At 35.8% G+C, this 22,089-nt stretch overlaps 1 protein-coding gene across 19 annotated transcripts in view; it reads right to left on the bottom strand.

The window, feature by feature from the left end:
- Positions 1 to 3,604: 3,604 nt before the first annotated feature.
- LOC129804040 (zinc finger protein 665) overlaps positions 3,605 to 22,089 on the bottom strand; it is a 39,255-nt gene continuing 20,770 nt past the window's right edge. For 6 of the 19 annotated variants that reach the window (XM_055851042.1, XM_055851039.1, XM_055851038.1 and 3 more), the window contains exons 3-10: positions 17,772 to 17,911; positions 17,648 to 17,709; positions 17,354 to 17,554; positions 17,070 to 17,188; positions 13,657 to 14,108; positions 12,839 to 13,563; positions 9,340 to 9,701; positions 3,605 to 4,093 (exon numbers count right to left, since the gene is read on the bottom strand). In XM_055851042.1, the coding sequence (XP_055707017.1) occupies positions 3,842 to 4,093; positions 9,340 to 9,701; positions 12,839 to 13,563; positions 13,657 to 14,108; positions 17,070 to 17,188; positions 17,354 to 17,554; positions 17,648 to 17,709; positions 17,772 to 17,911 (2,313 nt within the window). In that variant the 3' untranslated portion in view covers positions 3,605 to 3,841. Of the gene's footprint in view, positions 4,148 to 9,339; positions 9,702 to 12,838; positions 13,564 to 13,656; positions 14,109 to 17,069; positions 17,189 to 17,353; positions 17,555 to 17,647; positions 17,710 to 17,771; positions 17,912 to 22,089 lie in introns of all 19 variants that reach the window. The other 13 variants (XM_055851045.1, XM_055851044.1, XM_055851048.1 and 10 more) reach the window with 5 other exon arrangements.

Raw genomic sequence — 22,089 nt, 5'->3', positions numbered from 1 at the left:
AGATAAAATATATTAAAGAGAGCAATATACATGACTATTTGTTTAATATACCAATTGTCTCTGTCACACATTCACCCACTTGCTGCATCAAAGACAGAGATGGAAATAGGTGGAGTTTTACAGTTTTCACTGTAAACTAGATCCATCTCACTCTTTTCGAGCAATTTGTTTTTTAGTTAGAAAGAGTCAACTATATGTGTTCGTTTAATCGAGAAAACGTCCTGTCTCTGTCATTCTCTAGGAAAATTCCTCTTTTGTCTCATTCTTTAGACGTAACACGACCATCTCTATCCATCTCGCTCTCGCATGTGAAACAGAAAATCCTGGAGCCTTTATAGATATATTTCATATTTTGTTTTTTTTTTTTTTTTTTGAGAAATTAAAATCATGGCAAAATCAATTATTAAACATATTTATTTATTATTCAATAAAATATTTTTACATTAAAATAATACGAAAAAATCGTTATTTTTTCTCACACCTCTGATATACAATAATATATATCTCATCTCTTAAGAATATTCCTTTTGACATTTTCTCTTCTCTTGTTTTCAACTTCCTACATTTATTTTTGCTTCATCCTAAAACTAAAAAAAAAAGATTTTCTCAAATATATTTTCTTTTCTGAGAATTTTTAATCTGGTAATATGTTCTTTACAATTCTCATTCAAGTATCATATTTCTATCGATGGTGCTTCTTATTATATTTTCTCACAATTATTATTATTCTGATATCCTAACACTGTAATTCTTATCTTTTAAAAATCAATTAGGTCTGTAATTACTCTAGCTTTCTAAACTTTAAGATAAGTTTTATATATATATACTTTTTTTTATTTCTGTAGTCATATACAATGTTTTTTTTCTCATTTCACGCAGTTTATTCTTAAGCGAAGAAACGACTATATACAACCACTATTCAGTTCATTAAATATTATCAGTTATCTTGAGAAATGTTAATCCTGTAACGTAGTTTCAGTAAACTCTTCAGTGAGTTGTGTGTGATGCAGAGGGCAAATTATTGAAATCGTACTCGTACCCGTCAGTTCTTTAGGGGCCGAGAGAAATCCACTCGCACACCCGACAGCAGAGGTGTGCAAGAACCGTTGAAACCGAATAAACGTCAAAATAAGTTTGCTCAGGTAGCGTTTTGACCATTGACGAACAAGCTTTATTTGACATTTTTTCGGTTTCAAACGGTTCTTGCACACCTCTTCCCGACAGATTCAAATCCTTTTGTAATTACTTCTTTATAAAATGAAGTACATGCTGTACGTAGGGCAGACTGGGGCAAAAAGTCACAAATCGAAAAATTCAAAATTCAATACCTTCCAAGGTGAAAAAGATAGCGGCTCAATTTTTTTTCTATAGATAGCCTCCATAGACCTTTTTCAATGTCGTAAGTTTCTTAGAATTCGAACAGGGAATTTAGAAAATAAAAAATATCGAAATTTTTAACCCTATTTTTGAAATATTTTCCTTGCAGAAGATAACAATTATTATCTACTTATTTTCCAAAATTGATGCACTAGTGAATATTTTCCAAATAATTTCCATTTTCTGAATACGAATCCGCTATCTATTTTAGAATTTCACAGAAGTTCTTTTCTCCAGAAATCCTTTTATTAAAAATGGCCACTTGGGGTAAAAAGTAACAAAAGGTATAGAGCAAAAAGTAAAAAAAGCAGTTTCTGATGTCTCACGGCGAAAAGAAACGTCATTAGCAAGTCTCGCCGCTTGTTGTTTGCATTGGTCAAACGATTTGCAGTCTTCTGTGTGTTTTTTTTTTCTAAAATAGCTTGAAAAGCCCTTTTCTCGTTTTCTCACTTTTCTCGCAGAGAAAACGGTGTATTACAAAGGTGTCGATGAATAAATTTTCTATGAAAATATGTCCTCTAGGTATTTTTTCAAATTTACGGAAGCCTGTAATGAAGCGAATCAAAATATGATAATACCCAATGTCTGGTACTAGTTGCCCCAGCATTTTTGAGAATACAGTAGACTCCCACTCAATCGGTTTTTTTTCAATCGGGCGCAAATTTTGTTGACAATTTTCACGCTTAATTATGGAGCTAATTTTCTCAAATTCGCTGTAGTTCTTCCAATTTTATCGTGATTCTTTATAATTGAGCGCTTTTTGTGGAATTTACAGGCTTCGACGCTCAATTCTATCGCTAAACCGGATGACATTTTGCCCCATATTCCCGATTGAGAGAGAGTCAACTGTAGTCACAAAATTACCTTTTAGAAATTGGCTCGATAAACGTATTTCCTTACAAAATAGAGGAAAATTACTTTCACAAAGTTGTAGAGCGGTAAATTTCCTATAAAACTGCGCGAATTAGACATTTTTGAAGCGCTCGAGTAGCTTGTAAAAAAATAAAATATCCGTTTTGTGACTTCTTGCCCCAGTCTCCACTACTCAAGAATTTGCGGGGTGTGCGAGTAGATTTCACTCGGACACTAAAGAACTGACAGGTGCGAGTACGATTTCAATCATTTGCCCTCAGTTTTTTTTTGCGAGAATAGTGCAGTGCACACAAAAACTTTTGTTTTGTAAACATGTTTTCGAAACTGCCTATAAGAGTGAGCGAGAAGACTAGATATAAATTTCATTCACTCTCATTCAAATACAGTAGAATCTTCTAAATTCGAACGCTCGGGGGGTATTTTTGACATTTCTCACCTCCCAAATTCGAACGATTTTTTCAAAACTAACGAAATTCGTGTGAGATTAAATTGTACTTTGAATCAAATTCCCGTACTTTCTCGCAAGTCTTAGTGGTAACATACTTCCTTTTCATTTTACACGACCATAATGCATGTAAACATTCAGGAAGAAGCACATAAATACGATTTTCATTCACCAAGAATACGAACTTTCTAGCATAACCTCACAATTGACGTTTTGAATCCAAACGGCGTTCGAATTTGAAAGATTTAGATTTGAGAGACTCTACTGTATCAAAAACATGTCATTAAATGTCAAACATGTTTGACACTTGAATGACAGGACGAGTCAAATCTAATCATCTCTCTCACCCCATCCGAAATTTCGAAAGTCATTATCGAAAATAAAAATTCTTTCATTGTTTTATTTCAATTAATTTAAAGACACAAAAATATTAAAATATTACAGTATTTATTGACTTTTAGAATTAAATTTGTATTGTACTTGTTATTTAAAATATAGAAAAAATAGATATAATTTATTGAAAATATAGTAAACTATCTAAAAGTTATTATTGCGAAATAAATGAAAAGCAAATATGGCAAACAATGGGTTGTTTCAACAAGTTAGAACTTTTTTTTTGTCGTCAATCGTACGTGTTTCTTTTTTAAATGACTTTAAAAAAAAGGTGTTTCGACGAGGCTTTGCCCACATCAGGTGAACGATATAAGACAACATTGTGAATTATAATGTTCCATGTTATTATCCTTTTAAGTTCTTAGAAATAGTTTATAGCCTAAAATTCTATAAAAGTATCATATATATCTATTTTATGTACAAGATACATCGATCAAGGCCTTGAAAATATATATTTGATCTGTAATAACAAAATATTTAAATTCCACAGACACAAAATAAGATTAATATTGTATGTTTTTTACTTTCTTCAATAACTTTTATTTCATTCCAGCTTAACAAGTAAAGAAAAAAAAATAAAAAGAAAAATATATAATTTTCAAAAGAAAATCTTAAGCTTCATCCTATATTCCTAACCTGTCACTTTTTCACTTGACAATGTTCTCCTCATTTGAATGATCACTTGATGATCATAACTTTGCGCATTTCTGCCGTACCATCTGGATGCTGTATACGGAGCATGGCCTCCTGTCCTCACTCAATTGCTTGACCCGGCTCATGTGACATTATTTCGTATTTGATAATTTGAGGTGCATTGCCCTGCAACACCTGCACCTGCACGGGTTGCGAATTGATAACCAGTTCCCTAGTCATGGCCTGCTGTGACTGCTGTTGTGACTGCTGTTGCGCCTGCTGTTGACTAAGTTGTGACTGCTGCTGCGACTGTTGCTGCGCCTGCTGAGCCTGCGTTTGCTGTTGCGCCGCTTGCTGATTCTGCTGAGCTTGCTGCTGAGCAGATAATGTATTGTCTTGATTCTCTTGTGCACTCTGACTTTGAGTCTGCATTTTGTTTTTTGTTTTTTGTTTTTTTTTTTATTTTTGCATTCCCATCAATTTCAATTTCATTTCATTTGCGTTGGAATATTTTGTGTGTGTGTTTAGATTGGTGGTTATGCATCCAAGGAGGCAAAACAATATTCGGAATCCAGCAAGGGAAAAGGGGGAACCCAGGTATGATCCGGTTGTAAATTATCCCAAAGGATTTACCCAAAATGGAGGAAAAAATAATAAATAAATAAAAAAAGAACTCTTATGTAATTATACTATAAAATGATGAAATCGATAGACACTACAATAATATCTTTGTTGTTTTTGTTTGCATCAACAGCTCAATCAAGAAGCATTTAACTTTAGAAATTTTACTAAACTAAATGACAGATTAAAAAACTTGACTTACATCCAGAGCACTTCAAAGACTGCTTCATGTCAATGCGAGTTTATCGTCAAATACACGTGCACTTTGTATTTAACGAAAACAAACAATTTTCCCACGAGTATTATTTACCAGTAACTTGTTAAATGTGGAAAAAATTACCATATTTATTTGTTAATTATAAGTATTTATATAATATACTTTTAAAATAAACATTTGTTGCGTTTCATTAGAACAGTAAATTCTTTGATCTTTCTGCTAAATATATTGTTTATTCTACGAAATTATACAATCCAATTACTAACAATAGAATTTTTTCAATCTGAGGATAACGGCCCGAGTTCCGAGATCAAAATAAACACGCTAATATTCAAAATTCTCAAATTAAAAAAAAAGTTGGTTCATTAACAGAAATTCACAAGCAAATTCGAGGACCGGTTTCGCAAGCAAAAGAAAATACATTTTTACTTCTCGTTTCGTTAGCATGGTAGCTAAAGTACTTCCTGTTCGAATTTCAAAGTGTCTTGAGTGCAAAAATATCTGTTTTTTTGCTTTAGGGTAAATTAAGCTAATTCAAAACCTGCTTAAAATGGAAATTTTTCGCTACTCCAAATGGGAACGTCAATGTTTGCACGATAAATACAGTAAATTATTATATATTTTCTATATCACAGTTTCATTGTTTAGTTAATTTCGCTCCAAATGAAGCGAAAATCCATTCATATTCACAAATTTTAATTTGTCAATTTTTCAGAAAAATTTAAAGTATACTTTTTCACCATCGAATTTTTTATCGGTCGACCATGTCTTCCAATGAAAAATACAATAAAGTGACCGTTGTTTATACGTTTCGTTTAACATTTATGTCATATTTCTGGCTAATTTTATTTAAATTAAGTCCTAATCTTTATTGTTAACGGTACGTGAAGTTTTCAAATGAAACAATTACCTATTTCGTGAACGAAAAGGGTTTTTCTGAAGTGTATGCAAATGCTGCAATAGGAAACTCCGGAAATATGACTTTTTTTTTGGAGAGATTTTCTTATTGTTTTAGATAGGAAAGGAGAAAAGACCAGGAATAAGAACAAATCCTGCACTCAAGAGCAACTCAACAAAGTTTTGGAAGCCTTTCGTCACGGTTTCACTTTCATTGTTTGTCTCCAATTAGAAACTTTCCCTTGTCTCCATTTGGATTAATTTGTTTCCAATAGAAGCATTTTACACTCGCGTATTTTTCTTGTATTTAAGAAGTTTTCAAATTATATCTAAAGAATTTTCACTAGTAACATTTTAGAAGAGTCAAGGAGCAAATTTATGTAATTCTTTACAGAAAAAATATGAACTTAAAGTGTTGAATCTTCTGTCAAAGTTAAAGCGTCTGGAAATGGTTTTGAATTAGGACATTTACCCTATTGTGGGGACAATCAAAAAATTCACCTGCTTATGCGATAGATAAATTATAGATATTCCCAACTTTCTGTGAAAATTTTATCCGAAAATTCAAAATTGAGTTTAGATTCTTCGAACACCAAAGAGATCAAAGACTTTGCGCAAATAGAGTTCCATTTACGTTTTATCCAAGACACTATTGGAGAATCAAACTTCATCTATGTCATGGGAAGACTGTCATTTTTGACATTTTATTATCCAAGACCAAACCGTGAATATTCCAAAATTTTAAAAAGTAAAATTTATTATATAAGATTTATTACTTAAGAAAACAAAACCTGTGAAAAATCTCTTGATTTAGTTCCTGTTAATAATAATAATAATAATGATGGCACAACGTTCCATAGAGGAACTTGGGCCATTATTATTTTTTCTTCTACAGGGATAGGATTGTCAATCCCATGTCCCATAGAATCAAGTGCAATGAGAGAGCGTGTACTCTACTACTTGACCCATTGAGTGCCCATTTAGTTCCTCTTTGCACTATCTAAATACTAACATTTTGGTATTTACCGAGTTTAAGATGACACAAATCTATAAAAAGATGACACACATCTATTGATATCTTAGACATAAACCATGGATAATTTCCAGATTTCCAATTTAGATATTTCCACTGACGTCCATGAAATTATCAAAATGGTATAGCACATTTTTGCTCATTAAACTTTTAATATGATTCACTTTAATTGTCGCTAATGAGCGTTCGAATGTGTGATATTGTTGTCGAGATTTTCCTTTTGATAGCGAATTAAAGGCCAGCTGGTTGCAGCTGGTTTATACCCTTCCTTATTCGTCGGAAATTCGTATTCCCGCCACACGTTCCAAGTAAGGACTAACGAAAGAGTTCGGGATTCGAGAAATTCTGACGATCATGACTTCCGAATTTCATCAGACCTTTGTGGGCGCCATAGCGAATTAATTAAGTTCCAGGACCGTCTTATACAAAAAATTACAAAATTTCCATAAAGTGTATAGGATGCAGAATCCTATACGTGTACCGATGTAAAAACACCGTACTTTCGTTACTGTTTACTTTCGGTATAGTTCTGTTGGCTATCAGAAAACACTTGAAGTATTTAGGGCCACAGAACAGGGTCACTGTCACTTCCAGGCAATTTGTCGCGATATTCTTTAGTTTAGGAGCTATTTTCCATAAGAAATAGCTCAGGACAAAAGTCTGGCTAGCAGTTGTGCCTCAGAGTCTCTTAATGTCTTAATACTTAGAGTTTGACCTATTCCGGAGCAGATTTTATCCCCCTGCTGTTCGTAAGCTTTTCATTTATTCTAGCATTGAAGGATGGTCTTCGTCGGTCCAATCTACCATGTTTGATCGATCAAGATTATCCCTAAGTTCTATAATTAAAGAAAAGCTTACGAAAAGCAAAGGGCACTCCTTTCAACTGTCCTAGATATGATCCCATTGGTGAAGAACACCATACGCTCTGTCGGAAATCATCCGAAATAATTTTTTAGAACTATATTTTTTGAGTACTAAAGAAATTGTCAAAATTTGTCAAATCATCCATCATTCTATTCTTGTCAAGACCTCGTGGAAAATAATCAATTATCCATTTAATTTAATCATTATTTTGTTGGAAAGTTGTTTTAAAGGTGTTTTTTTATTAACTCTTAAATAAAGAAGTGATATCAGGAAATTGATCCTTTTTCGCCGGATTTATTCTTTATCTTTACAAAGAGGTATCTGATTTGGGTATTTCTGGGAAGTATCACATGACGCATTTATTAACGCAGATTAGTTATGAACATGTAATTCCTAACCATAAAACTGGTCCTTTTCACCGGATTTATTCTTTATCTTTACAAACAGGTAATTCATAACCACCCATTAAACGCCATTGTCCATTCCAAGAGAGCCACAAATCTGGAATTCTCATTGTTTTGTTAAGACGGACTGCGTAACCGTTTCACGGCTTCGAGATTACAGGGGTAATTCATCGGCTGCTAACCACTTTGTCTATCGGCGGAAACTAGCGATTAGTACCTTCTGAAGTTAGCCATTATAGCACCTTTATAGTCCCAATATAGTTAGCATTATTATAATAGAGTCATTTCCAGAATTTCACTAGTTTAGCCCATTCCTTACCATGGTATTACACATTATACGCAAATTGAGTGATTTTAGATGATTTATTTCTTGACAATTATTATCCGAATTGCTGTCGGCAATGGATTTTTAGTTACTTTAGTCCTACAATTACTTGGGAAAAATAGCCCAATAGCAATCGGAATTATATTTTGTTGTTCTTTTCTCGCTTCGCGGAGTTATGTAAAATTGTTAATCAAAATAGCGGACAGAAAATTCGACATCCCGTCGAATTTATTAAAAGTAACCTCAATCCCCTTTCTTTTGAATTCTGATTGCCAATTTGTTTTCTTAGATAGTTACTCTATCTAAATCCATAGTTTGTAATAAATTTGTAAAGAATTTGAATTCAGTGATCGTTAAGACGTGTGTTTGACAGCCGCTTCCCGCGTTTCAATAATAATAAAAATCTTTTCAAAAATATCATCTATTAATCTGTAAGAAACTAATTCTAAAATATATGAAAATTCTATAAATATTACTGGATTTTAGTTTCACTAGTCGCCACCACGAATCCAAAAATGCTTCATTTTCATACAAAAAGGCTGATGATTTTTTTTGACAACCTGATTTAGTTAATCAACCACTCTGGGAGGGCCTAATTTTCAACCAATTAGGTCAAATTTGGATTTATCTGAAAGGTCTTGAAATTACCAACCCAACTTCATCGGGCACAATAGTACGGACAAACACGGACAAAGTATATAAGTAATAGACTTATTTTTCGTGTTTTTCGTTTTGTTTTCATTTTGTTTTTCGTTTTTTTCGGTCTTCTAGTCCATATAAAATTCAAACGATAAGATATATCAGTTTCCGTTCTGCGAAGACCCCCCTTTTCTATCCCTTTTTAATTTCTTGTAAACGCAAATGTCATTCTTTATTCACTATTTTAGAGAGCTTTGCAGAGTTATAAATACCAATTCAGAGATTTTTCTTATTCATCGAAATCAGATTTCAGCTCTGATCTTGAAGTTAATGAACTAAATTTTTATAAAATCGGAGTCACAAGATATTAAATTTAAAATTTGTTTTTTTTATCCAAAAAAGCATAATTTTTAATTAAATGCTTCTTGATGACCTGAAATATGCTTTCCTACACCTTACGTTACAATAAAATGATTGAGCATTGAATTCTATGATGAACAAATAAAAAGAAAATGCAAAAGAATGCCTTCCCGTATGATGATGATCAAATGAAAGTGAAATGGAAATTGAAAGAGTACCTTTTGATTGTGTTTATACTTAAGGTTTGTGTTCACTGACCTGCTGGCTGATATTGGGCTTGGTCTCTAGATGCTGACGTTGATGGAGCATCAAATGGTTCTTCTGGAAGAAGGCCTTTCCGCATTCGCAAACATGTGTTCTCAGCGTGCAACTTCCATTTGTATGACGTCTATTGTGCTGCAGGAGGCCATGTTTGGCAGCAAATCCCTTACCGCAACTGCTGCAGAAGTGCGTCTTGGGCTTCTGCTGAGGTGCTACCGTCTGCACCACCGTTTGTTGTGGTTGAGGTGCACTCTGCACCGCCATGGCTTGACTCACCACTTGACCCGACGATGTTATTATTTGCACGGGCACGGGTGTAGGAGATACCACGGCGGGATTTGCAGCCACGACAGTTGTTCCTGCACACCATAAAGAAACACAAGAAAAAAGACACCCATTTGAAAGCAGTCCATTAAAATGCCAATGATATCACTTCTTTTGGTCACGTTTCTCAACAAAATTGAAACTCTGCATCACATTATTCATTTTATAAGAGATGAGTTGATGCGTATTCTTTTATTTTGTATGAATAGGAAACGAAGAGCTAATGAATACAGTGTTTAGTATTCTGACGGACTACTAAATAAGGAATGAAGTTGTAGGATTTTTATTTCGACTGTTCTCCTCATACTATTCTACTTTAAATTGTTCTCTATTTGACAGAAAATTAAGAAAATCCGTAAAAAGAAAACAATAATGTGTGTATCGAATTTTTCTACCGAAAGTCAGGAGGTTAACGAAAACGCTTCTGCTAACACATTTAAACAATTTTAAGACAGAAAAAATTAAGAGAGACCCAGCGGCCAACTAGATTGTGACCACAGTCTAAGTTATATGAGAAATTCATGACTGTGGAACCTGTTTAATACTTGTGTACCTGAGAGTAAAGTTTAGAACAATCACTGAGCTTAAGATAATCCATCCCGCCACTTATCATTGTTGACCCGAATATTCAATTTTTAACGTTCCAAACAATAGCTTAAGATCCACAGGGGTGTCTCGACTGTGGAACTTATTTCAGAACTTGAATTTGACAGCAGCGTCTTTTTTCTTTCGAAGGGAATGGTTACCTTAAAAAACATGTTTTCTATTTTTCATGCGTGCGGTTGGGGTACCCCATCGAGCATGTCCCATGTGACGGACAGAAATGACTTGAAGTGCACATGGCTATTGGTTGAGATCAGTGGCAAAGACAATCAGAGCCAGTGCCCCCATAGCTCAGTTGGTAGAGAATTCGCCTAGATAGCGAAAGGCCCCCGATCAAGCTTGGGTGGAGGCAGGAATATTTCTAGTCTCTATTTGTGTTAAATTTGTGGGTTAGGAATCACTTGTTCTGATTGTCGCTCTCTGTTCACAAACACAAAATTTCTCGGGATTACGTACCAAGCGAACAAAAGTCTGTTCAGTCATCTTAACGATAGAAAGTAATGGTCCCAAATGTCGCTTACAGTTTGTTGGGAATTTCTGCATTCATGCATTGGCAGTCTTGCATCTACGAGAAGTCCTTAGTAAATACAAAACAACGGACCACCTCAAAACCCCTGTCTCCTAGGTAAGGAGGCCTATGACCTCAGGCTTGCACTTTGTTTAACAGTACTCCGCTTGCAAAAAAGTCACATTGGGTCTGGCAAACCTACTGCGACAACAACGGCATTTTAAATAGTGATTCCAAATAACCGGGTTTTTTCCGGCCGTTAATAGACGGTTAACCGGTTATAGAAGGGTCTTGTTGGCGCCACTGCCTCCTCATCGAAGACAGCGACACCAACGGGAATTTCGGACCTGTAGCTAGCTTCACATTTTATGCTGTCAAGCTTTCTTTTTATCTCTCTCTCTCTCTCTGCCTTCTACACCGCGACACGCGCAATATCACATTATCACCAATTCCATAAATTTCTAAATTTATCATCTACATCGTTCATCAGAACGCATCATATCTAAGTTCCTTTTGTAGATTAATTAGTTGTGAGTGAAGTGAAGTATATATAAAAAGGAGAAAATATCAAAAATTGTTCTTTCTCGCCGCATCTTTAACCCAATATATATTTCACAGGTATATCTCTTGCCATAATTCTCACGGAAGTACTTGAGGTTCAGGATCTCATGCTTTCATTCTTTCGATCATAGGTAAATCATAGGAATCATCCCTCACAAGAATACAGTAGAGTCCCGCTATAGTCCATCGCTGTATAGTCCACAATTTAGCGACCGTTGATTTTAAAACACTGATTTTAAGTCAGGTTATGTTTTTTAGTACGCGACATGAAATGTTGTCATAATTATTTTAATATAATATTTTTGGCAAACTGTATTGAGTAATTGTGATAATTGTGATCCATATTGAAGAGAGCGAGGACAAGTACCACAATCGCAAAGAAAGTGGAAGCCGTCGAGCAATTTCAATACTAAAAGTCGTCGATAATTTTAAAAAATGACATGGACTATAGTGCGACCCAAGCGTCAAATCTGGAACCAAATATGGACTCTACTATAGTCACATTGGAACTCATGCTTTTAATGCTCATTTTCTCAGGTAAACCCTAACAGGTCTTAAACCGGTTAACAGGTTTATAACCGGTTTCAAATTTAGGATTAGATTATGGAATTTCTGAGCAATAAAGAGACGGTTTTAAACCGGTTTCATCTCTAAAGACCGGTTTTGAAACCGTCTCCAAAATAGGGCGGTTAACCGGTTTTTCAAAACCGGTTAACCTTTGTTTTAATCACTAATTTTAAAGGTATTGTAACTTCAGTGCAGACCCGGGACCTGGGACAAGATAAACGAATCAAATTCAGGATCTTGCTTTGATTTTGGGATTGTCTTCGAATACTTTCTGTAATAGCGGAGATTCGTCAGATGTAGGCTACTAATCTAGGTGTCCTTGGCCCGCGACCACGATCTTAGTCTTCATATTTTTCGATAACTAATCGATATTTCGCCTTGCACAAAAGAAAAAATATGAAAACAGTACACGTTTCGGCTCAGAGGTGTGCAAGAACCGTTTGAAATCGAATAAACGTCAAAATAAGTTTATTCAGGTAGCGTTTTGACCATTGACGTACAAGTTTCATTTGATGTTTGTTCGGTTTTAAACGGTTCTTGCGCACCTCTGGGCTATAGTAAACTATTTGAATAACTGTCACTTGTAAATAAAACGTCAAAAACAAAACAGTGAAGAATCGGTTTTGCAGCTAATTTCACGCACGATTCCGAGTTGCCAAAAACGATAAGTCATTATCGGACAACCTGTTTGCTATTATTTATTTCTTCCTCTTTTTCTTTCGAAGTAATACTGACCGTTTTTTCTTTAGTCTTGTTTAAGATTAAGTTAGATAACAGAGAGATTTTTAACTAGAATGACCAAGATTAGTATCACGATTTTTTGGTTTTCATAATATCTATTCAATCAAATTGATATTCGGGATTTTGTTGATTTTGCACCGTTCTCAAAAAATGACAATTTGTAAATTAACTTTGTCAATTTGTTTTACTTACCGGAGTTAATGTTGGTATTTAAGAAATGTCCAGGAATTGCTGCTGTGAGAGCACATAGATCTGTCATGAGGCTCTTGTCTCCGGTATGAAGTCGCAAATGGAGAGCAAGGGCTTCACGACTGTTAAAGGCACTGCCACATTCACGGCAAGCAAATTGCGGACGGGCCGCCTCTGCTGCTGTCGAAGGGGTTGCTATCGTCGTAACTAGTCCGTTGTTTGTGTTGGTCACCACAGTCACCGTTTGCTGTTGTTGCTGTTGCTGCTGTTGTTGCTGCTGCTGTTGCTGTTGCTGCTGCTGTTGTTGCTGCTGCTGTGCTGCCGCTTGTGCCTGATGCGTCTGCTGCTGTGGTTGTTGCTGCTGCGATGTATGCACCTGAACATGCTGTGCGTGTTGATTGTTTGCAACAATTGCATTCGTTGCCACAATTGTATTAGCTGTCGCGGTTGTTGTGGTTGATTGACCGCCATGGACTTGTCGGTTGTGTTGATTGAGTTCGGGCTTCGTGCGAAAACCCTCTCCACAGATTGTGCATGGATATGGCTGGTCACCCGTATGGAGACGAGTGTGAGCAACCAAAGTGCGCTTCTGGAGAAACTCCTTACCACAAATGGGACAGGAGTGGGGCACTCGTCCATGAATTCGTCCATGGTTCACTAACTGGAATTTCCGTGGAAACGTTGCACCACAATCTTGGCAGACAAAAGGATTCAGGGATCCGTGAAAACTGAAAACCACATGTAAATCATTGTTAATTCCTTTCCAACATATTTTCCTTTGTCTGACAGTGAACAGTTCCCAATTCACAAAGTTAACTCACCGTGAATGCATTACAAGGTGCTCCTTCTGTGCAAAACTCTCACCACAATCATCACACACGTATGGTCGTTCGCCGGCATGGAATTTGCTGTGGGTGACGAGATGACGCTTCAATGGAAACGATCTCCCACACTCCTGGCACACAAATGGACGTTCCCTACTGTGGACACGTGAATGCGTAAGCAGATGGTGCTTCAGTGTGAAGCTTTTCTTGCATTCATTGCACTGATACGGTCGATCCGTAGAGTGCAGCAAAAGATGTGTGTTGAGACAGTGCTTGTGGGCAAAGCTCTTGCCACAGTGGACGCATACATGCGGCCGTTCGCCCGTATGTACCCGAGCATGAGTCGTAAGATGATGTTTTAGCAGAAAAGATTTGCCGCACTCATCACACGAGTAGGGACGTTCTTTCTTCGGTATGGCTTCCTCATGGCTACTTGGTTGTTCGATGAACTGCATTTCAAATTGTTTTTATATTTTTAGTTTATTAAATTAAAATTACTTTTAGGTAAAATCAATTTAAAAAAATTAACTAAGATACTTAAAAGGCTTAAAAATGAAACCTATAATTTCGGAAATACCTTTACATAGGATTACTACGCTATTCAATTTGTAATACTTTATTAAATATTTCAGTATTACGTAGAATATAAAGGAAACTCGGATAGTAGCAGACATGGGGTAGCTATAGACACTGCGTTTTTTTTTTCAAATTAGGTATTAGAGTTCAGAAGACGGGTTTTATATGTTTCCATTACTAAAGGGACCCCCCTAATCCAGCCGGTTGATCGATTCTCCTGTTATAATTCATGACCGATTCATAGTAAGATTCAGAAACGTGTGACAACGGTGACAACTTCAAAAGAAGCATTCATTTTGAGGTTATGTTTTTCACTTGTCATTTTTTGGTGAATGTGATGTAATCTTCAAAAGTGAAACGAGGTGTTGGAAATTGGTCCATATTTTCAGCATGGACATGTTTTTGGAATTATGTCAAATGTAATTTCCCAAGAGAGGGGAAAAAAGGGAAATTTTTATCTAACGGCAACTTGGATAAAGCTCTTGAAGAAGAAGCCGCTTTGACTTGGAGAAAAATCTTCGTCGAGAAAAGACGCCATTAACAAACGCTAAGATTTATTCTGAATTTTTCAATTTATTAATTAATTGTGATATCATTGTAATAGAGTTGTAGCATTTAAGAAGTTTGTCAGGAAGAGTATTGATTAAAAATTTACTGAATAGATTTCATATTTTTGAACTTCAGGGAGCTTTTCAAGGAGTCAAAGTGGCACAAAGAAATCCGGTCAATCCGGTCAATCGAACCAGATTTAATCACTTTGTCTCTTCAACAGATACTGCTGAAAGTGAGTTGCAGTAATAGATCAGGAATTAATCAGGCTATCATTGTGATTCATTTGGGTATCTATTCCGGGCACATGTGGATTTCTGTAGGAAGACAATCAACCTAACCTAACCCTTACTTTGAATTGTGCAGGTAAATCCTCCACACAAGGAATGTCTTATTTAGCTTAAAAATACAACCACTAACTTCTTAACAATGCATTTATTAGTTTTCTATATTTAACGAAATAAAATTTTGTTGAACTTCCTAAATTTCATGAACTTGTGAACACAGAGTACACTTTTCCTTTCGGTACACTCATAATTACTAAACTTTTTTAGTAGTAGTAAAGGAAAGCTCATGGACATTTAATTCACTCGTATTACGTTCATGGTTAGAGGATTGGCCCACATCCCAATTTATCATTATTATAGCAACGTATTTACTGTAATTATATTAATATGTTTCCAACCTAATTGCCATATTGGGGGACAACCAATTTCAATATTTGGGGCTAAATTTCAATAAGAATCTGAGGGCCAATTTTTGAAACTCGACTCGCACACCCCGCAGATTCTTGAGTACGTCTAACGACTACAGTAGGCTCTCGCTCAATCGGCTCTTCTTCAATCGAGCGCAAAATTTTGTTGACAATTTTCACATTTAAACATGAAGCTAATTTGCTCAAATTCGCTGTAGTTCTTCCTATTTTATCGTGATTTTTTATAATTGAGCGCTTTTTGTGGAATTTGCAAAGGCTTTGACGACCAAATCTATCGATAAACTGGATGACATTTCGCCCCAAATGCCCATTTCAGAGAAAGTCTACTGTACTTTATGTTATAAAGCAGTCGTTACAGAAGGATTTGAATCAGCGGAATGTGCGAGCAGATTTTTCTCGGGCACTAAACAGCTGACGGGTACGAGTGCAAGTGATGGCCCTCTGATCGTTAGCAAATGCGAATAACTTCACTCTGTAAGCTCACATGTCATTCCTTTGTTTTTTTTTATCTTCAGTGTCTCAAACATCTCGAATAATGTCAAAATATTAATTTTATTTGTAAATTCACATTCTTTTTCCACTACAAATTCTTTATTAAAGCTAAGGACTGCACAATAGAGATGTAGAATTATATGAATCAAGTGAATTAATCGTTTGAGATTGTTGCAAACGCGAACGCCAACTGGCGGAATTAATTCGAAAGTTTATTATGTAACCCCTTCCGGCAAAATTGTCAGTCTTTTTGTAGAAAGCGTGGCATGACGTGCAATTGTGAAATCCTTTTGGGACTGTAATTTGCGTGATAATCTTTTTTGATGATAATTAAGAAAATCATCTTTTCTCATGTTGATCAAGCTAAGTTTTGAGTGAAGACTAAGAGTATATAACTTGGTAGCTTAATAGAAAATTAAGGTTTCAATATGGCAATCGGATGAAGTTTATTTAATCAAATTGCAATTTGATGGAAGCAAACGGAATCTGTTTGAGATTAAAGTAGAATTGAATTATCTTATTTATAGAAATGAATTGAAATGTGGGTTTATGTTTTACATACTACCATCAATTGCAATTATTATTTATTGAAATTAAGTCCTTGGAATATGCCACGTGTGATTCGTTTTATATAATAATAATTGGTGTAGTAAATCTTGAATTTGTTTGAACCAGGAAAGGATGGTTCTCCAAGAGAGATAGTAATTTCAAAAGGAAATTAACGCGATTCACTTGTATATGTACCTTCGAGAGGTAATAAAGTTCAGTGAATGAAAGACATTTTTGATCCTTTGAGCCGGATATTAAACTTTTCATTCCCGAACGATAGAGACAACAAGAGGAAAGAAGACCTCATGGAAACGAAATGTTCCTTTAAACAGGTAATAATGCCATGGAAAATTATTCTTTTCTAACAAAGATCTGCAACAACAGAGCACATGGATCAAACATTAAAAGATTATATCTTTTCCAAAAATTAAGATTTCCTTCCGGGGTTTAACTCTCATTAAAGTCCAGTAAGGTTAAATGGTTGAATAGATGAAAAGGAAAGGTACTTTAAATGTTGGGGAAATCTTACCTCCAATTTCGGTGAGATACTCATAACGGGTTCCAATTTGCAATGTGTCGATGAGGCTGTCTGTGAATCATCATTTTCCTCCAAACCCTGAATAACTTTTTGCACTTGTACGGCGATTCCTGCAAAGAGCAAAATTATCCTTAATGTTCATCCATTGCATTATATATATTATATGCTATTCTATTACGTTAGAGGAAATGTTAATGCATGACACTAGGATTTCAACAAAAGCCAAGGCGTATCATAGGAAGAACAGAAATAAAATAAAATCATGTTTAACAGACCAGACCAACCTGCATGATGCCCATCTGTAGTTGTTGCTATTGTGGTATGTTGAGTTTGGGCAGCACTCATGGCTCTCTTAGCCAAAATCTCATTACACTCCTCTGCTGTGAGTTGAAGTGGTCCAATGGGACTCATAAAATGCATCTTTCCGCTGGCTGTTGTCAAAACTGTCTGGGCTTTTGTATCAATTATTCCATTGGCTGAAAAGAAAGAATAAGCATTGCAAATTTAATATGAAAGGCAAACCTCAAACGATAGCAAGACTTTGAAAAGTATATAATACTATCACGTACTCAGCACATCATGTTTCTTGTGGTGAGTGACTGTGGTGGCTCCACTGCCTGTTGTAATAACCCTGAAAAGGATATTGGAGATTTTAGTAATTCTATCTGCAACATATCAACTATGTCCACCCACCTCTGTGTTGTGGTCTGCGGGAAAGGCTCATTCATGACAATCATCCTTCGAACAACTCCTTTGTTTGTATGAGCTATAGCTCCTTTTGAATCCTTCTGCACCGTAATCCCACCAGAATCGGTCAACTGCAAGTATGGCATCTGTGAAATGTGCGCAAATAAATCGCGCATGATAAAAGAGAAGAAGCAGTGTGTACAGTGAAAAAGCTTTCAATTGTGATTTCTCATTCATTCACATTCATTCAACTATCGAACATCATTCATAATTGCAACTTAACGAAGAGATACAACAACAGAATGACATGAATAAAGCTGGTTTTTCCTATTCCAAACCAAAATCATAAAACAAATTCATTGAAATACTGCTTCATACATAAAATTAATAATGAAATATCTTTTCTATGAAATAATTATGTTAATTCTGTAACAAAATTCTTCACACACAGTCTAATTTTACATTATTTTACTAATTTAAAATCATTATAACTCCTTCTTCACTAGACTTATAAGGGCTTCTTTATCTTCATTTTCTGTTTAGTATTGTTCAATCCTTTTATTTGTTGTTGCGATTTTTTACGACTTTCCGCAAGAAAGCAATTTTTCACTTTAGGTTACAATTCTTGCGAGCAACGCATATACGTAAAAGTAGCAACTATAAGAGAGTGCAATGCTTCACTTGAAAGTTTCGGAGGAACATTTTAGTTTGGAAATTGGTATTGGTCATCCCCAAGGGGTAAAAAATCAAAGTGGTCGAGTTTCCAATGGATTCCCGAGTCCTACACTGAGAAAAAAAGAGGGTGCGATTAACTTTTTTTCCTCAGAACTTTAACACTTTTTATGTGTAAAAATATATCAACATATTTTAATGTTAAATTTACACCTTGTTAATGGCAAAATTAACATGAAAAAGGGTAACTTTAACCCCTAATACACCTAAAAAGGGTAATATTTACACCGATTTTGGATCAATACTGCAGGGTAAAATTAACATTTCAGGAATGTTATTTTAAGTTTTTCGGATTTCTCTCAGTGTAAGCCAGCAGTCCGCGTGAGTTCCCTTGAATTATTAATATAAACTCCAAAGAACTAAAGTCAGAAACACTTCATGAGTACCCAAGTGTTACCTATGGCTTTCGAAGTATTCCCTTGTTGTCGATATTTTACACCTGATAGCGAAATTCAGCCCTGCTGGTGGATTCCCTTCCCTGTTCGCGGGTAATTCGTATTTTCCGTCTCTCGCTACAACCAAAGCCTTTTATTGGCAGTATAGTTCTGTTGCCCTCCGTGTGGGGGATTGGCTGACAGGAGACACTGTTACATCCAACGGCCGCGGCGATTCCATTGGATTTCAAGCAGTCTTTTCTGCTATGTTCGCTGATTTTACCGCTAAAAATCCGCGTGGAATTCCCTGGATTTTACCGCTCGAAATCCGCGTAAGCTTCCGAGATTGAATTTGACGCTAAATTTCTTCCTAGCGTTCCATAGACGTTTGTGGAACTCTGTATAAGACCATCTAATAAGAAATGTCCGCGAGTTTCCATGGACTTTTCTTTGACGAATATTTCCACGGCTTTTCCTATGAATTATTAGCGTATAATCGGCAGTTAACCCTTTAAGAATTTGGAAAAATCCTCTGTATTTCCACGAAATTCTCCGTGGAAATTTCCATGCAACGGCCTTAGTGGCTTCCGTGGTTTAATATTACGAAATTCCACGACTTTTCCAGTAGATTTTTTAAATATATTTTTCTTCAAAATAATTCCAAAAATTGATTAAAAATTTCGTGGAACTTTCATAGAGAATTTCAACACACAAAAACATCCACAAATAAATGGACGATCAGTTCCAATTGGCAGCTTAGAACTTGGAGAGTATTCATCTACCAGACAAACACGTAATTGATCTGCTTTTGAATTGAAAATATTGCTACCATATCGTTCATTTGAGTATGTCTAGCTCGTAAGAATTATAGCGTTAGGGTGAAAAATAATTGCAGAATTTTCGCATTTATTTCCGTGGAGTCTTGGTCGGAAAGATATCAGAAAATATACTCGGAATATTCAAAAGAAATTTTGAATCAATTTCCAGTGAATGCTCTCAGATTTATGTTGCAAGAAAATTTCTCGGACTTTTTTTCCAGGAAATCCACGCGAAAAAAAGCTGATAACTCCGCAGAATTCCAAGCGGAATATTAGCGTTTATTTCCACGAAAACTCTCGCGGAAAAATACAAGATAAATTCCAGGGAATTTTCTGGTACTATGAAACTTTGCGGCCGATCGGCTACAGGGGTCCTCTGAACAAAGGTTGGTCCTATACAATAAGTTAGGACGAGTTGTTATTGGAGGCCACATGACTCAAGATAAGCCCCCTATTTCGCTTCACAACAAAGTTTTCATTTTGTTACGAAGAACTTTAAAAGCGGACCAGTCAGAAGACTGACCGAAGCTCCTCCATTTCCTGCAAGCCCTACCGCGATCTTGAACCGCCCTCAAAATGTATGGACGCATCCAGAAGGTCCTGGGATTGTGCAATAGTACCCCTCTGAAGGGAACATATGACTCAAACAGAGAGCCTAATGGCCTCTACACACTAGAGAAATTTATGTCCATATTGAAGAGTTTTTATTACACAAGCGTAAGGAATTTGCTTCAATATGGACATAAATATCTCTAGTGTGTAGAGGCCATAAGAGAACACTCACTCAGAAACTCGGCCCGATCATTGACCGATGGCAAGAGATTAACCGGCTGCCAGTAACATGGGGGACACCCTGTAACTTTTCCGGGAATGATTTGTTTCTAAACATTGTCTATTAGTTCTCATGATTGATTTCTTATTCTCGAGGGTTCTAAAGTGATACCCATGGTTTCCTAAGTGTTCCCAATGAGTTTTCAAGCATTGCATATAGCTTCCCAAGATTCCTAATCAGTTTCCAATCATTCACAGTGAGCTTCCGAGTATTCCCCATGGGTTCCTAATCGTTTACTGTTCTCTATGAACCGCTATTATGGTTTCCAAGTGTTGTGCGTGATTTTCAAAGCACTTCCTTGGTACCTTATCGGTTCCCAAGAATCCCAATGGGTTCATAGTGTCAAGGATTTTCCGTATTCATAGATTTTCCAGTCAGACTGGTTCAAATTCCGCCGTAGCAATTTACCCCTTGGTTATCCTGTAACTGATAAATTCTACCTTTGCCCTCCTATATCTTCCGTCCAACGCGTCCAACAGTGGGTGGTAAACCACCAATCTTTGGTACATACAAATCTTCCAAAGAGAGGAAGAATGAGAGAGGAATCATGAGAGAATGGAAGCTCTTTTTCATCTCATACACATCAAAAACGAAAAGTGTGTTTCTGCCACACACAGAGACGCAATAAAGGGGCGGATGGTAGTTGTATATCTATATATTTTAGACACACTTTTGCATTCATTCAATTCGTCACCACCACACCAGAATCCCACATACCATCTCACAAAAACACCCCATGCCGAAAATCACCCCAATCGCCATTGTCACACGCACTCAACTTCAAGTGCGTATCGCAGTGTTGGGATCCGTCCGCACATGTTCTTAAAAGCAAAACATTCTTCTCCTCATGGCAAATCAAGGAAATTCTTAATCATTTCACTAACTTTTGTCGCACAATTTGTAAAGTTTGTGCTCATTATAATGCTTATAATCGAGCCGATGTTAATCTATGGTAATATAAAGCTTAATGGAAAGCTTAATGAAGTTCTGGAAATTACAACAAAATCTGAGGAATCAGTAAACATTTCTTTTATGATTTCCAATTACCAACTTGACCCCTTTAAACTGTTATTCAATATGTACCATACATAAACTAACCAGAGCTATAAAAAAATCAATAATATATTCATTAAAATTGATAAAAACAAATATAGTATAAGCAAATAATTCATTAGGAAAACTACGAAAGCGAATATAAAATATTCAAATAACGTTCAACATTCATTGATGCAAAATGTCAATTTACAATTTTGTACCTAATATGCTTGTATTCAACTTCTTTGCTAAACTGACTTCAAAAACAAACACGTATTGTGGTAAAATGAGTGATAAATGCAATTTCTGTTTCTGAATTCTGAGTTGAAGGATGATGAACCTTCATATTTTGAATCTGAACTAGGGTAAGTGTGTCAAATTCCGGTCAGCGTGCAATTTCGGCCACCTTTTTTGTTCCTCGAATTTCCATGAACTTTTAGATTTTACGTACTCTAGAGATTATACAATACAAAAGAATAACAAAAAATGTAGCTTCGACAAACGAGATGACGTGAAAAAGACATTGGAAGAAT

The sequence above is a fragment of the Phlebotomus papatasi genome, chromosome 2 (genome assembly GCF_024763615.1).
Source record: "Phlebotomus papatasi isolate M1 chromosome 2, Ppap_2.1, whole genome shotgun sequence".
NCBI lineage: Eukaryota > Metazoa > Arthropoda > Insecta > Diptera > Psychodidae > Phlebotomus > Phlebotomus papatasi.
The sequence above is the reverse complement of the archived record's forward strand: the minus strand, read 5'-3'. Positions and strand labels throughout refer to the sequence as shown.